We start from the raw sequence: 17693 nt of genomic DNA, 5'->3' as shown, positions 1-17693 counted from the left end.
TTTGCAAAGCATCACATGTCTAGCTTTAGTTTTATTTAGCTGGATTCTATGGTCTTAAATCTCATGAAAGGCATGTTATAAACTCAAGAAATTAAATTCTTCATGGATTTATGTGGGGCTTAGAAAAATGCATTCTCGGCCGGGCACGGTGGCTCAAGCCTGTAATCCCAGCACTTTGGGAGGCCGAGACGGGCGGATCACGAGGTCAGGAGATCGAGACCATCCTGGCTAACACGGTGAAACCCCGTCTCTACTAAAAAATACAAAAAACTAGCCGGGCGAGGTGGCGGGCGCCTGTAGTCCCAGGTACTCGGGAGGCTGAGGCAGGAGAATGGCGTAAACCCAGGAGGCGGAGCTTGCAGTGAGCTGAGATCTGGCCACTGCACTCCAGCCTGGGCCACAAAGCGAGACTCCGTCTCAAAAAAAAAAAAAAAAAAAAAAAAAAAAAAAAAAAAAAAAGAAAAAGAAAAATGCATTCTCACGATCCATGGTGGAGCATAATGGTCCTGTCTCCACAATCACTGAGAATTGCTGTACATTTTTTTCTGAGAGATGCAATAATTAAAGTCATAAGAAATTCAGGTAAGCAGGTGGTACTAGAGCAGTCCAGCAAATGATAACACGTAACACTGAGCAGGGAGTAAAGCAGCCGACGACGCAGGAGCAGGCAATCATTAGAGATTCAATCAAGTAAACAGCTGGTGTTTAAAAAATTATATTGGTAGGAAACAGGACTCTCATTTAAAAACTGGCATTTGAAAGCAGCTATTCTGTCCATCAGAGTGGCGTTGGGTAGGTGACTGTCAAATGCTAGGTAGGGTTCTGTTTCTGTGTGTTTTCGATACAGGGTAGGTGTGGTAGATGGAATGATTGCCTCCCCCAAAATGCCCATATCCTTATCCCTGAAACCTATAAGTATGTGAATACGTCCATTTACATGATTTTGCAGATGTGATTAAGTTAAGGATCCTGGGATGGGGAGATTCTCCTGGATTATCTGGGTGGGCCCAGTGAAATCACTAGGATCTTGAAGAGGGAGGCATGAGGATCAGAATCAGTAGTAGGAAATGTGACAATGAAAGCAAGATGCAAGACATGGTCTGTGAGCCATGAAGGCAGGTGGCCTCTGGAAGATTAAACAAACAAACAAAAAAGCAGAGAAATGGATTCTTCTCTCAAAGCCTCCAGAAGGCTCGGCAGACATCATGACTTAAATCCAGTGAGATTGATTTGGGACTGTCTACCTGCAGAACTGTAAGAGAATAAATGTGTGTTTTTAAAAGCAACTAAGTTTATGATAATTTGTTACAGAAGCAATATGAAACTTATACTGTAGGTTACTGAGAAAGACTCAGGGAAATAATTTAAGGATCTATATTTTTAGTAGTTACATACAAAGTAGAAACTAGGCTCAGGAATAAGGCATTAATTTAAAATTATAACATTTCCTACATGTGTGCACTTTGGAAATTACTTTCCCTTGCATCTTTTAGAAGTAGATTACAAGATCAGAGGCAAATTAATAGCAACTTTGCCAGAACCGGAAGGCTTCTGGTATTTAACTTGACTTTCTGAAACCCTGCACACTAAGGTACCAGTTGTTCCCAGAGATTAGAGCATGCAGAACCTGCAGGAGGAAGTACCCTCTTAGTTGCAGATAGTTTTTGGAAGAAAGTAGAATATAGTAGTCGCTGGTACACTTTCAGATCATATAATTAAAGTGTATGATCTTTGATGCACTGGCCTTTACTGCATTTGTGTCTTCTCAGTCACCAAATTGGGCCAAAAATATGATAGCAAATTTGTATGTAAAATAATGTTTTAAAAAACTGGAAAAATATTCTAAAACATTTGAATGCTGGGATTAGAGGCAATTTTTATTTGTCATTTATTTTTATATTTTAATTGTACTTTTATAGTCACAAAATGTAGAATTGGATGTTGTGTTCTCATTCTTTCTTTGTCCTCCTCTGTAGTTGTGGGTTCTTATTCTTGCTTTGCTCATGGAGCTTTTTAAAAATTGAATAAAAATTGTGAACCCTGGTGTTAGCAACATGCACATGCACACATTCTTTTCAACATAAATTTCAGGGGAATCACAGATAATCCTACATCCATCCTTGGAGCTTCTGGAAGTCCTTGGCTCCCATGTAAGAGTTCTTATTCTACGCTGGTCTCTGTGTCAGATACATATATTTCAAATAATTGTCTGCTGGGTGGCAGATAGTGTGATAGAAAAGGCATGTGCTTAAGATCTGGTTCTTCCACTTCCTAGCTGTGTAACTTTGGCAATCATTTAACATGTCTGGGGCTTGATTACCTCTTCTATAAAACAGAGATCATGATGTCCACTTCACTAGAACTAAAAGCTTTTCACAAACTATTATACACATATTATTTGGATGTTTTATAAACGGGGAGATACATTATTGTCCCTATTTAAATAATTATGACTGAAGTATTCTCTAATTTATTATTAATTTCCACTAACGATTATCCAGAAAATTTCAAATGTAAATGTACAAGTTCTCTACTGTGAATGTAGTAATGAAAACAGGTTACTAAGCGGCATGAACTGGGAGTTTGAAAATGGCTTTTTTTAAAAAAAATCACTATTTTAATTATCTTTAACAGAGTCAGAAATTTAGTTGTGTGTTTTGGCACACATGCATACAAGCGTGTGTGTGTAGATGTACAAGTTTGCATATGTTTAACTCATGTATGCTAAATACAAAGAACGTAATCTCATTCCAGCTCACTTATTTCCTATGAAAGTGGTCATTCTAGAAAGTATTAAAAAGAAACTCATTACAGTGCTAAATATGAAAAAGATTACATCACATGTGCACAGGGACTCTCTTTGCATTGAGATTATAAATGAACTTTCCTTTCTTAAACTTTCTTGGAAATTGAGTAATTTTTTTTTCTATTGAAGTATTCAATAGTGTTGAAAATTCACTGATCTATTATTAAAATGCTTGGTATTTTAATCTTCCACTACTGATTTAGAGTAGGAAAAGATATGCCAATATTCACAACTCAGAAATGACTTCTATGCCCATTTTGGATTCACTTTAGTATTGAAGGCTGGAAGCTACTGAGAATATTTTTTTCCAATGTATTAGCCGGATTAAAAGAAAATCACTAAATCTGTAAAGCTAAACCATCTGCTAGTATCAATCTGGTATTTCTTCTATAGGAAAGAATGTTCACAAGTTTTTAGTACCAATAGTTTCTACTTTTCCTTTATTGAATCAAAACATTAAGCAACAATAAAATTCCTTCCAGTTTTTTAATAGTAGAACTGTGTTGCCTACCAGAAATAAATATATCCAGCAAAATTAATCAACACAACTGCTATAACATTAATGCAATCACTTGGTTTTTGAAAATCTAATTTGGAATTATTTAATATTTAGTTAGATTATCCCTTGATTTTAAAGTAAAGGTCAATAATACTATCACAGAAAAAATAAAACGTGATCTTGAACTTAAACTGTAATGAGCAGATAAGCAGTCAGTCTTAATTAACTAGTTGAAAATTTGCCCCAAGTACGTACTAATATGACTTTTTAAATATTCTTCCAAATGAGTAAAAAATGAAAAGGGACATCAATATTGATTACCTTTCCAGAAGTATCTCAAATATTTTCAAATAGAACCCATTTATCGAGGAAAGAGATGAAAACAAATATTTAATTCCACTGAAACTCACCCCAATAATTTTATAATAATTGTGGTTTTATATAATTTTATAATAATTGTGGAAAAAATAATGTTGGACTTTCGTATTTTAGCTTTAATTTGGGAGATATTGAAAAATGTCAAGAGTGATTCACAAAGGAAACCATGTGATAAAGCGGAATGAGTCACTTAATGTATGAAAACGATCAAGTACACGTCATATTTTAGTAATTATTAGATGCCAATACTTTTTATGTATAAACGCGTTTAAAATTCATATGCATATTATAATCTATAAAATAACATGGCTTAATGAATTTTTTATTTCTTTCATCAAAGTACCTAAAATAATCTTAAAATTAACAGCTTCTTAAATTTGACAAATTTAGGAAAAGCAAAATAGTGGCTGTGACAATGGCAGAAATGAAGGAAAAGTAGTAGATTATTAACTTGGAAAAATAACATGATAGAATTTAATATAGATATCAAGGTACAAAATATGTTTTTTGGATTTTTTGTTCATTTGGAGGACAAATAAAAAACAAAATCCATGCACGTTTTTGTTAGTAAGCTGCACCGAAACTTATCTACTTGGAAGGCAAACAATGTATGCAACAAAGTCATCCTGAACATAATGGAACTCAGAATGCAATAGGAAAAACTTTAGTAATAAATTCAATTTCAATAAGGCTGTTTCTTGTTTATATACTCTCCTCACTTCGAGTTTATATACTTTTATATTTATAGATAACTTTGACAAATACATTTATCTGGTGTCAAATTCTATAATGGATTACATGATTAGATGTAGCAAGTTTGAAAAGGGGCATATTGTCAATTTATCAGTCGACAACCTGAAAACAAGGAGGCAAGATAGAAAACTCTGTGCGCGCGTGCGCGCGTGTGTGTGTGTGTGTGTTAGGAAGTGTAAAGAAGTGGTGAATCACAAATATCAGAAGTCCTTTTTGATTCATGGAATCAGTCTTACATCCTTCAGTAAGCCCCAAGGGTGTCACTGTTGAAATTCAGAACTCGAACTGCTTGTCATGTTTGGTTGAGCCGAAGTCATCAAGCAAAGGCTAAAGTATTTTCTGTATATCCTATTTATGAAGTTGAGATTGTGTGTAATCCAGATAGAATTTTAGGTGTCTTGGTGCTTAAAGAGATCAAGGATCTCTTTAGATACCATGGGGTACTTCATCCTTGACAGACTGGGTTAAGCAAGATTTTCTGTTCCTCTTATTTGGTATTAACTGTCTATTTGTTCAGATATCCAATGTCTTAGTCCTTTCAATACACAAATCTTTTTTGAGCACCTACTTGCCTGGCACCATTTTAAGCACTGGATATGTGGCAGTAAACAAATGAGACAAAGTCTGTACCTTTATGGGCTTAGATTTTAAACAGGGAAGACAGCCCAAATAAATAAGGAAAGTATATAGAAATTTTAAAAGTTGGATGTGCTACATAGAACCATAAAGCAGGGTAGCAAGAAGGAAATGTCTGTGTTTATGAGTTGTAATTTTAAATAGATGTGTGGGCAAAGATGTGAGGAAAGAATCAAAGGAGATGAGAGTCAGATGAAACAGCAAGTATAAAAGTCCTGTGGTAGGAGCATACCAGGTGGTTTGGTGGACAGCAAGTGGTAAGTGAAGGGAGATAAATAGAGAGGATGTCAGAGTACAACTGAAGGCAGAGGTGGGGCACAAATCACATGGGACATGGCAGGCCACTACAGTGAGGACTTTGGTTTTGACATATAGGATTTTTAAGTTACTACTGTAGTATAATTGCCCAAAAGAAGATGGTGGTAGGTAGTAGTGGAGATGGTGAGAGTGATCATATCTTGGATATATTTTGCAGATAGACAGAATAGATCTTACACAAATATATATGGGGTATTGAAGAAAGAAATGACATTAATATGATACTAAAATTTTCAGCTTGAGGAAGAAGAATGAAGTTGCCATTTCAGAAGTGGGCAAGATTGGAAGAACAGATTTAAGAAGGAAGAACATAGTTTGGTCATGGCCATATTAAGTATGAAACACTTACCTATCAGACTTATTTTTAGAAATATCAATATAACTCTGTCTTTATTCAACAATTTCTGGTGTTAGTAGAGGAATTATGAAGTTTTTACAAGGTGGCTTAGATTCAGTGTTAGTTAGGGGTAGGTGGTAAGAAGTTTCCCAGAGAAGATACCTATGCTGAGATGTAAAGTATAAGCTCCATCAAAAAAGAACCAAAAAGTCTATTTTTATTTAAAAATATGTTGGCAAGGCATGGTGACACATGCCTTATTCTTTAGCTGCTGATATTTTTTTTTTTTATCACCAAGAGGAGTATGAGGATGGGGCAATAGAAATTTTCCAGGTAGAGGGAACAACATACTTAAAGTTGGAGGACCAAAAGGATCATAGCATCTTGAGGAGACCATGAAGCACAGTGTACTAATTACCTTCCAAACCGATGCTTGTATAGTACTTTAGTGTTTTTAGAAGTACTCTCTCATAGGCCCTCATCATAGTCTCTGAAGGGTGGAGAAATGTTTTTATTATCAATAATCAGTTGGTGTGAAAGTAGGCTCACGGGACTTAGTTCACAAATCTAGTCAATAATAACTAAGGTTTGAACTTGGGACTTACTTCATCAAAACTTAAAATAATTTTGTATGTTTCTAATTATTTAAAATTTTGTCATGAATCCACTGTGGAGGGAGTGAGGAAATATAGGAACACATATATTTTGATATTGAAAATACATGGAAACCGCAAAAGAATTTACAAGATAGAAATGGGTAATCTGGAAGGTGATGATAATACAGTCATAGCTGTCATTTTCAATTACTTAGGGTGCGCCAGATGCAGTACTAGGATCCTTATATTTATTTACTAAATTTAATCTCACAACAGTTGAAAAGGAGGTTCTGTTTTCATCTCAATTTGAGAGATGAAGAAATTAAGGCTGAGAGAGACTAAAGCAACACATTGGAGGTCGTTATACAGCTAGGAAGTTGCAGAGTCAAGAAATGAAGCAAGAACCTCTGAAATGAGAGTTCAGGCTCCCGATAGCTTGGTCAGGAGCTACACCACCTGGGCAGTACTTTAGCTTCCTCTTTATAACGTCAAAGGTGAAATTAACAACTCAAGGAGGTTCTGATGAGTGAGAAATTATTTTCTGAACTACAGTAACCTTTACATTTGTGTTCACCGGTCCTGAATCGGTTTTCACCCTAGCTTTGCACACTCTTTTATCACAGCTTAAGACAGCAGATGGCTCTCTTGCGTTTTCTTTCACTTACCTCCATTCGTAAACAACTAAACAGCGTTTTGGGGAGGTAAAATGAAAACGCAGATATTAAGCTAAAAGACCTTGATTATCCCAATGCTGCCCCCCTCTCCAAGCTCCCTTAAAATAGGAAGATATGTAGAAGAGAAATGACCGCTTGAGGCTCCTGAAATTCACAGCCAGAATAGATGCCGGGTGACGCTGGAGTCCGCTGTTTCAGGCGCTGCGCCAGGGGTCGGAACGCTGGAGAAAGAAAGTATCTCTCAGTTATGGAAAAGCTGAAAGGCTTTGTGCTCCAAGGTGTGTTATTAATGTCGGTAGAAGCTGTGAAGAATAATTTCCTTCCCACCTTGAGGGAAAAAAAGTGAGAAACTGCTTTTAGGGGAGGAAAGTGTCAGAGACCCTCACAGCCAGCGCTTTTCTCAATCAATCAGCGAACTTGCTTCTGCTGGGAGAGGTATGGCTGGGGCGGGATCTCTGTCCGCGGTGCTGAATGTCAGGCTGGTCTGAGGCTGCTGAACAACGAAGGGAGGGCTCTGAGAGGGCCAAAAACTGACCTCCTGACCCCCCAGTCCAAGGATTTGGGGGAAAGACTGCAGCATAAGAAAATACCTGCAAAAATATAGGCACAGCTATAAGAACAAGAAGCTTAATGTCACTCTTTTCAAATTAATATAGTTGGCACATACATCAAAAGGCTTAAAGAACCTTTAAAAATAAACTAAGTGTATTGGCTGGGGAAGTCATACTAGATTTAAGAGGTCACTATACTTAACATTTTACTTTTTTGAAACACTCACTGCAAGAAGCCTTAGATAATAAACCTGGATGCTTTAATCTTACAGACACTTGCAAATTCAAATCTAGAACTTCTGAAATGTACAGATGGCCTTTCTTCAATAATGGAAACCAAAAGTAGTGACTCTTAATGTTCAGTAGGACTCATTTCAGTGAATTAAAACAACAGACACACTCAATAGCCATTTAATTAGTTATTTTCCTCTCTATATAGACGTCTTTCCCTTTTTAAGCAGGACTATAGCAACACAATATAAATGTACACTCACAAAAAAAAAAAATGGAAGAAAAGAGACATATGAAACAGAAAATAAAGAGGTAAAGGCAGAGCAAAATAATTAGCATGCCCCTTTTTCTCACTTTTGCTATGTTATGAGTGACTAGGGATTGCAGGTTTCTAGCAAAACAACTCTGGCATATTCCTGTTAATAACTGTAGAATTTGTAGAGGTAACTAGCAAAGTGTAGAAAATAAACTTCCACAAGTACACTTTTTAATATTATATATGACATACACAATCCTAAAGCCAATAATGCCTGCCTTAGATCTAAATCTATACACTCTCATCAGGTTGCATTTCCTTCCCAAAAGGAGACTTGTTGGTTAATATGGAGTGAAGGTAACGAACAGTAGCCCAGCAGTGGCTGCTTCCGTGGAGAAGCTGTGGATATGTTGCTTAGAGCAGAAGGTGCCCAGCCACCCTGTAATCTGCTGCACTTCCCCCCAGTTGCCTGGTGGCGAGTACTTTACTGCCTATTCCTGAGACAAAGAGAAAGTGTGTTTTGGTTGAGAACTGCTCCCAGGGCTGCCTGCGTAGTGTGCCTGCCCTCTTTCTGGCTCTAAAGCAGTCACTGGAGAAGAAGGTTGTTGCAAGTCTCTTGATTACCAAGTGAGTCTTCTTTCCCCCTTGCTTCACACTGAATTTCCAGAAGTCTAGTTTGAGCATTTCTTTTTCTTTAGCTGCCTGAGCTGATAGGCAAAGCAGTGTAAAGGGACGGGGAGAAAAGTAAGAAGCCTGGAGTCAGAGCTGCACTTGGTTCTGCCACTCGGGTGTATCCTAGAAACCACGGAACTGTATTCATCTAAGCATGAAGTGTTTCCCAACCCCCCAACCCAACCCCCCCCCCCCCCGCCTTTTGTTTTTTTCGGGTGCCCTCCACTGCTGCCCTTTCTCCTAGACCTTCACATTTTCAGTTATCCAAGAGAGAACCACTGTCGGGACACAGACAGAAAATCAAGGGGAGACGGCGGCTGTTGTATTTGAATTTCAGACACAGTTCAGATGGCTTTGCTCTCTGACAGAGCTTCTCTGCCCAGGGACACCAGAAGACGACAGCTGAAATTGGAGTGTCCTGTCTGGCTGCTTTTCACTGTCCCTGGAATAGTGTGACACCCTCCTCTGCCCCTTATGTTTCTGCCCTGACTTGTTCAATATTCTCCTGGGCGTTTATCCTACCTAGCTGCTGTTCTGTAGCAGCTACTGCGGCAGTCATCTCCTCCTCCCAGGGCTGGGGAGCATATTTGGGAGTGGGGTCTTTCTATCTCGCATAATGACAGCTTCTCTCCTTCTCTTCCCTCCTTTTTGCTCCGTGTAGCCTTTCAAAATGACAAACCTATCCTTCCTGCAGCAGAAAGGAGGGTCCTGCAAGTTTGGGTGGACTAGGTGAGGAGTGAAGGCGCCTCCCTCCTCCCTCCACCCCGGGGTTGGGGGTGGCGGGGGGGCGTTGGTGCTTGCGGGATTAGCAGGGAGGGCGGAAACCACCTAGCTCTCCAACCGCTGCTGAGAGTTTCTATGCACCGGGAACCACGTTAAGACCGAGAAGCCCCAACCAAGCCGCCGAAGCCTCGGGAACCAGCGAGTTGCATCTAAGAAAAAGCGCCCCGATGTTCCTTCAATTCCACCTGCTTTGACTCGGCCTCTTAGCACCCCACCCCTGCAATCCATCTTAGCTTTCTTTCTTATTATTTTTAAATCATTATTATCTTTACGTTTTGTTTCTTTCTGAAGAGGTACATCAGGAGGGGGACCACATAGGTGGAGGGGGTGTAGTGGGGTGGGAACGGAGCGTTTGATTAGAGATCTCAGGGGAGAAGATTGGTCTCTCCAGATGCTGATTTCCAAAGCACTTGACAATCACTGGCAGAAGCCTAGAGCAGGCAGCGCCGGCGGCGGCACCGGCCCGGGGGCAGCTGGAGCCCGGCGCTGAGTCCTGCCCAGCGCGACCCGGACCGACGGACGCGCAGAGACCCTGCCGGGACCCGCCCTCCGGCCGGCCCCCGGGGAGCCAGCGGCCGACCGACTCTACCTCCCGCCCGGGAGGCGGGCAGGGCGAGAAGGCAGCGCGAGTGCCAGTGGCGACCCCCGCCAGGGTTCCGGCAACAAGCGGTGACCTGCAGCGCCAGCGGCCGCGGTCCGGTTCTCCACTCGGACGTGGCCAAGCGGCGGCGGCCACGACCTCCGGCTTCCCGGGATCGTCCGGCTGCGCCCCGGGCGCATCTGCGCGCCTGGTCCCGCGCCCCGCGGAGAGGGCGATGGGTCCCAGTCGGGACTGAGCGCCCCTTCCCCTCTCCCTATTCCCGCCTGGCGCCCCCTCCTCTGCCCCGAGTGCGAGCCACGGTCTGCGCCGCCGCCTTCCCCTCCGGTGCCCCCGGCTCGCAGTCCTCCCGCGCCTTCCCTCCCCGGACCCATTCCCGGGGCCACCATGGCCGCGGCCATCGCCAGCGGCTTGATCCGCCAGAAGCGGCAGGCGCGGGAGCAGCACTGGGACCGGCCGTCTGCCAGCAGGAGGCGGAGCAGCCCCAGCAAGAACCGCGGGCTCTGCAACGGCAACCTGGTGGATATCTTCTCCAAAGTGCGCATCTTCGGTCTCAAGAAGCGCAGGTTGCGGCGCCAAGGTCTGTGAGGGTCACGGTCGGGAGATGCACCCCGGGTCGCCCCCTCCCCGCCTAAACGGAGCTTCTCCAGGGTCCTTCCCTCCCTCGGTTTTCCTGGCCCACCCTGGCCTCGGCTTCCCTTTGGAGCACTCTGGGCGCCGTCGCGGGGACCCTGGAGTCCCCTGTCGGGCAACCTGTGGCCGCCGAGAAGTGCAGTAGCCAGAGCTGGCAAGTTGGCTGCTCCTCTGGGGCGGCTCCTACCCTCCGCGTCCCTGCGGGCTGGGCTCTGGAAACCTGTTCCCCCTGAGTCTCGGCTTCCCGGGAGGACAGGATCTGGCTCTGGAACGTGGGGTACCCCTTCCTGCCACACCCGGGGTCGAGCGGCTGCTCGCAGTCTGATCTGAGCTGGCGGGGGTTCTATGGGGTGGGCCTGGCCTCCCTTGGTCTCTGGGGTCTCCTGGAAACCTCCCGGGTTCCCAGACCTTGACCAAGTGTGGGGATCCTGGCAGTGCCTGCAGCGGGAGCTGCTGTAGAAGGAGTGGAGGATGTGTGAACTATGGCCCAGTCCGCTGAGGTTTAGCAGAAGGCTGCTTAGCGCGCAGCCCCGGGCCCTGCAGCCCTTCAATCAAATCCTGGGATGGGGACAGAGGCTCAGGGAGTCCAAAGAAAGAATCCGAATTGCGGGGAGCAGGGAGGCAGAGGTAAAAATCCCTAATATGTGTCAGTTTGAATTGAAAAACTGGCGAATTGCCTGAGACACAAGCCGTTACTATATAAAGGTGACTAGAATAGTTACCTTACTACAGGTATGTCTTTGAGAAACTAGTTCCGAGGATGACCTTCTTTCGCTGCCTTTGAAATGCCAGGGTCTGAGAAGGCATCCTACTCAGGAGCCAGGCGCTTTTGTCTCTCTCCCTGCCTGTCTCTACATCCAGTTGCTAAGGCTGGTTGTTTTGAGAGCGTGTGGCGTGTTCTGTGGGGGAAATGGGCATTGCTGGCTTTTCATAACCAAGTGGGACTGGTAGGAAACACTGAAGAATATATTTACGTTAATGGGAGAATATGTTTGCCCAGCACATTACATTCTCGGCTCCCAGCTGTATTTGTTTTAAATGCCCTGTTGTTCCAAAGACGGTGGATAGAAGCATAAGCTATACATGTGTTTCTCAGTGAGTGAGTGCGTGTCCTTACATTTGCAAATTGATGACCAAAAGTTTTGATGCTTTTTTTTTAAAGGCTAATGCTAAATATTTTAAAAGGACAATTGCTTGTTGTCAAGTTTAAGAAATTGGAGATTAGTTGCTCTTATCATCAAGCTTCAAAGGCAAAGATAGGAAGAAAATCAGAGTGGAGGTTCTGTTAGAGAAATAAAATTGTATAAGTAAAATAGGAACTTCTTGTTGGAGAATTTGGGATCAATCATACTTTCAGACCAGTGTAGAAGCCATTAAGAAAAAAATGGATTTTAATTTTCCACGTTAGCCTAGAGCCTTATTCAGCCCACCTTTGTGTAATAAGACCAACTCAACTGCCTTAATCACTGTTGATAGACGGATGATCAACCTATTATGACTTAAATTGTGCTTATTCTCTTATGTCATCAAACAGACTATCTTTTAGAACACAGTTTTCACCACATACAGCTCCAAATTGGCTGTCTACATAAAGTAAATTAACATACTATCTACTAAATAAGCTTATTTTAATATAGACAATGATTAAAATTTGTGTGTATTTCTTAAGAATATAGGCAGTAGATTATTTTATAAGTATGAACAATAAATGTTCTGTGCCATATTGGGTGGCGAAGGAGGATTTGCCTTACACTTAATGAATTTTCAGTTGAGGGTTTACTTTTTTGCCAGTATAGAAAGATATCTGAGTTTTCTAATGGTCCATTTCTCCATTTTCATCCCTGACTGCTCTGTTGGTATTCCTGATTTTGAAATGATAAGCAATCTTGAATGTTCTGTAAGAAAAATATATTTGAGGTCACTTTTCTACCTTACTTTTGACAGGAAAGTAGAAGAGAAGATATGTTATAAGGAAATTTTATGAGAATTTTTTATTCTTATATTTCTTATGTATAAGTATATACATTATTCAGAGGAGAAAAATATAGATATATCTCTTTAGTATCAGAAAAGGATTAATTTATTAGTGTCACTAATTTTAAGCAAAACAAATATTAAGACTTTAGGTTATGTGCATTATATATCGACCTTTAATTGTATGCTTTTATATTATTATATGTAACAATATAATTATTCATTTATTTAATTAAATATTATTTTAGGACATATTTTCAAGCATATTTCCCTTCTTATGCACTCTTTACATAGGGAATGGCCCTCAGAAAATTTTTAAAAATCATATTTATTAATTTAAAGATACAACGTTTAAGTCTGATGGTTTTATATGTCTTTATAGCTGAAAATAATATAACAATTATTGAATCTTTCCAATCTGTTAGGCTTTGTAGCAGGTATTATGTATATACAGCAGTGAATAGAAGAGTTGAAGTTCCTGCCATCATGGAACTCACAAACATGGGGTAGAGAGTCATTGCCTATGGAAAGGAACAAATAAGAAATGATAAAATTCAAAGTCCTATAAAGCATGAAGAGAGCTGGGATAAAGAATTATGGGGGAAAAAGGGGTAGGGAGAGGGATCTAATTAGATAAAGTAGTTCAGGATGGGCAACACTGGAGTCCACAGGTTGAGAGCTGACAGGTAAGAAGGATGCAGAGATTTTAAGAGCAGGTGGAAAAAGCAATGTGTGTGCAGAGACCTTGAGGTGGAACAAATCTTGTCCCATTGGGAGAAAAAAAGAGGCATAGAAATTTTAAGCACATTGTCAAGTAGAATATAGTTTGATATGCTTGAAAACAGAATAAAGAATAGCTCCACATTTTGTGTTTTGCGGAAGGGTAATACACATTTTTTAAATGTAGGGTTTTTAAAAATCCTTTATTAAGTAGTAATTTATTTAATGTAAAGATTACTGAGTTGGAGCCCTACACACACACTCTTTCCTATCTCCATCACCCCTACCCCTATAGAAGAGTGATGTTTGTACCAGTTAACTTGCTCTTATGAAGGACAGAAATTTGCAAGATGGCTATTAATGGTGTGGTAGGCAGCATGACTGTAGCCCACCTTTCCAGATTCAGCTCCATCTGCCCTCCTCTGACCTCCACAGATTTCAAACACAATTCAGTGCCGCCCCCCAAAAAAATTAGTCATATGCTTTCAAATCCTTGTCCTTTTGTTTGTGCTTTACTGTGTGCCTAGCATCTTCTCCTCACTTCTACATTCACCTGTTGAAATTATGAAATTCTTCTCATTTTGAAAAGCTGAGAGAAAATGCAGTCTCCTCTGAGAAGCCTTCCTTCAGTGGATACAATTTAAAATAATTCTGTGGCATTTCATGCCTCACTGTTGTTGTTTATACCTGATAATAATTAATTCAGTATACGTATTCAGTTGATTGTAGGTAAGAAGCAAAGTCTGTGTTTTCTACATCTTCATAGGCTCTCAAATCTTGATAGAGTGTTTGCCATACACTGGGTTCTGCTCATTGCCCTTGGATTGGGGTGAAATATGAACGGTCAATAGGCCCAAGCTAAAAAAGAAAGTATCCTTGAACCAGAGTGATCTAACTAGATAATTTTAGACATAAAAATACTTCTCAAATTTTATACCTTTTTTACTTTCCCTAAATAAATATAATTATCTATTTTTAAAGGGAATTAGAGGGATTACATATTTGTGGATTATTCATAAGAATGCAAGAATATAAACCTCATTTTAAAGCTTAACTAATATATGAACATACATATTTACACATGTTGATTTAGTCAAAGGGGAATTTACAAGGAAATCAACAGTTTGCAAATAGTTTTATTATTTGGAATCTTAACAAAAATGAAAACTATAGTAGAAACTGATTACAATGATGTATGATGAACATTTTATCCCCAAAAGTGTTATGTTTTTATTATGAATTTTTCAATCAAACAAGAACCATAATTGTTTACAGGATAATAACCTTTCTAAATCCTTGGTGTGGCTACTAATGCAGTTGTTTCTTGAGATCTACTTTTTTGGGGCTGTGATCATAAGAGCTATGGTATTAGGTGCCATGTATGTTTAATCAGTAGGTGCATGGGCATTTTACTAACATTTTAACTAAAACAGATTACAGTATGTATAAGGAATGGAAAGTGAGATACTTAAAATGCATTTTCAAGTTAATGCATAACATAAAAAGCAGAAAGGTATGTACATCTATAGAAATAAAACTGCTTTGCTCCAGTGTGATAGTGAAATTCATCAGTTATCCTAAGAACAGTGTCCTTCCTTCTTACAAGGTGCTATGTAAGGAAACAGGTGTCTACCCTCTCAGAAAATAATCCACAGCAAATAGTCATCAAAAAACCACTGTTTTTTTGTGCTACTGTTTTAGTGTCATTACCATGTGCTCATACAAAGACCATGTGCTTGTTTATTTTGGCTGTTTAGGTTAAACTAAAACAAGGGAACATTTTTCTTCAAAGCTTTTTTTATTTTTTAGAAGATATTTTCTCTTTGGTGTTGATTTTCTAAGGCCATACCCATTGGAGTCTTGCTACATATTAATACTTGTTGCTAACTTTTTGATAATTATAATTTTATTATTTGTTAGTTGTATCAAGGTTAGATCAAATTTTGGTCTTCTAAATTAAAATGTTGAATTTTTTTTTTTTGTTTTTAACAAGGGACATACTATAAATGCAGTTTCTAAGCAGGGAATCTTATGAGAATATTACCAGATTGGTCAATGAAATAATGTTAGAGACAAAACGGCGTTCATTGATTATGCATTTTCTTCCTGTGGCTTAATTGTTATGATTTCACATCCATATTTGCTGTAGGTTTCTGAAAATGTTTAATACCTCAGTAGTTCAGTAAGTAAAGTGTAAAATAGTGTAGCAGGTTAGGTATAATGTAATTAAACATAAATAACATGGTTTGCTTTGGGTTTAGTTATATCCATAGATTGAGTTGTTTACATCTATTAAAAAATACTTAATAATCTATGGCTAACTCTCTGGTGAAGACATCCTGTGACCTTTCCTAACAAGATTTCAGATACACCAAACCTTCTGTCCCAAAGTTACCGTAATCAATTATAGGTTTCACTTTACATTTTGAATTTGAATACTTTTACATTTAGCCCCAAACGTGTGATTTTTGTTAGTAATTCCATTCTGTATAATGTTACTGTGAGAAAAAATATTTTCAAACTCAACAAGAACTTCCCTTCTCTTTGGTATAAAGTTATGTCTTCTAAATTGTATTTACTTAATTTTTTTTAAATGGTAGAAATTTAAAAGGAAAGGTTTCTAAATATGATTTATCCACTTACTTCTGGAATTCTATATTTTTCCTAGATATAATTTATATTAATGGTTCCCCAAATGGTGAGAAACTTTAGCCAAAGAGGACAATGATCTTTAGATAATACAAATGTTATATAATATTTCAAATATTGTTTTAGCACCCAACAACTAAAACACACACACACAAAATCCAAATCTCTAAGAGACCATTTCAGAGATGTCAATGCCATTTAAAGCCAGTTACAGTGTTTGCATTAGAAAACAACTAATTTAGTAGTTTTTGTCTGTAATGGTGCAGCATTCAATTTAGTAAACTCGGATCACGTGAAAATGTCACCATTTGCCGTTTACCGGGGTGACAGGATAACAGTAGGGACACATAGAAATCCAGACACAGAGTCTACACCATTTTATGATAGGTACTACTTTGTCATTCAGAAAAATGTCTCCTTTCATAAAATTGTGTTTTGTAATTTATTTTGTGGGATGTGTGTTTCTCCCTTTGAGTTTATGGTTTTTGATATTGCGATTGATAGGAACCCATATGGCATCACCATAGGGAAGGGCCACTTCAAAGTCATTGTCTCACCAGTGCCTGGCGTACAACGAACACTTTCAAAGTACTTGTTGAGTGAATGAAACATACCACATTTGTCAGGGCATATATGCAGCAGAAGCATAGAATACCAATTGAGATCAATGAACACATAGCAATGGCTATAATTGGATAATTATTGATGTATTTAACAACTACCTGCATGACACTCTATGTCTGTTGAGTACTGTTTAATCTTCACAACAAACCCATGTGGTAGGTATACTACATTACCCATTCATTAATACACTAAATTATCCAGTAATGGATAATGCACTAATAGTATCCATTCACTCATTTTACAGATGAGGAATCTGAAAGAAACAAAATCAAAAGCTTGCATAGCTTTAAAGAGTGGGGCTGGGATTAGGAGAAGGTCTGCTAACTGGTTAGTCCAACTGCCTGCTTACTATTTACCTGCACTTACAAGGCTGAATTTGGCTGAAGAAAAATACACAGACACATTGGTACGACTTTAAATTCACAGTCAATAACCTCAGGGGGCCCCTTGGTACATTTATTTTTTTAAACCCATTTTCACTTAACTGTATCATATTTCTTACCTTACTTCCCTTCAAACATCTTATGTTTCCTCTCCCATTTCTACTCTCGGCTATGTTCTTGCTTCTATTTTTCTGAGAAAGTAGAAATAAGAAATAAATGTTCACATACTTCACAACTGCTTTTATAAGTCTATCTGCAGATCTGTCCATTTACTCCTCCTTTTGTTTTTTTACTGAACTTGGGGATAAACTCCTAGTGCTGTAATCTAAGGTCAAGACCTCCTCAAATTTAGCATTAGACCCTCTCTCCTACTTAGGGAAATCAATCCAATAATTTTCCTCTCTTCTCATCATCCTACTGTATTATCCCACATCCTCCTGTATTATCCTCACCAGCATTTAAATATACTCTAATATTTAGAGCATCTTAAATAATTATCCCATCTTAAAAAAGAATCCCCTCTTGATCATGCATTTCTCTCTAGCTATTGAATTAATTATCTGTATTGGAAAAACTTTTTGAAAGAGAAATTGCAACTCTCCTTCTCCCATTCTTTCTTGGA

The 17693-nt window shown here is 39.4% G+C and overlaps 1 protein-coding gene across 2 annotated transcripts in view; it reads left to right on the top strand.

The window, feature by feature from the left end:
• FGF14 (fibroblast growth factor 14) overlaps nt 1-17693 on the top strand; it is a 675122-nt gene that overhangs the window by 468133 nt on the left and 189296 nt on the right. The window contains exon 1 of one of the 2 annotated variants that reach the window (XM_007960816.3): nt 10176-10668. The exons of the other annotated variant lie outside the window; for it this stretch is intronic. Coding sequence (XP_007959007.1) covers nt 10476-10668 — 193 coding nt within the window. The 5' untranslated portion in view covers nt 10176-10475. Of the gene's footprint in view, nt 1-10175; nt 10669-17693 lie in introns of those variants that run through there. 2 annotated transcript variants of the gene reach the window in all.

The sequence above is a fragment of the Chlorocebus sabaeus genome, chromosome 3 (assembly GCF_047675955.1).
Source record: "Chlorocebus sabaeus isolate Y175 chromosome 3, mChlSab1.0.hap1, whole genome shotgun sequence".
Classification (NCBI taxonomy): Eukaryota; Metazoa; Chordata; class Mammalia; order Primates; family Cercopithecidae; genus Chlorocebus; species Chlorocebus sabaeus.
This window is presented reverse-complemented; position numbering and strand designations above follow the sequence as displayed.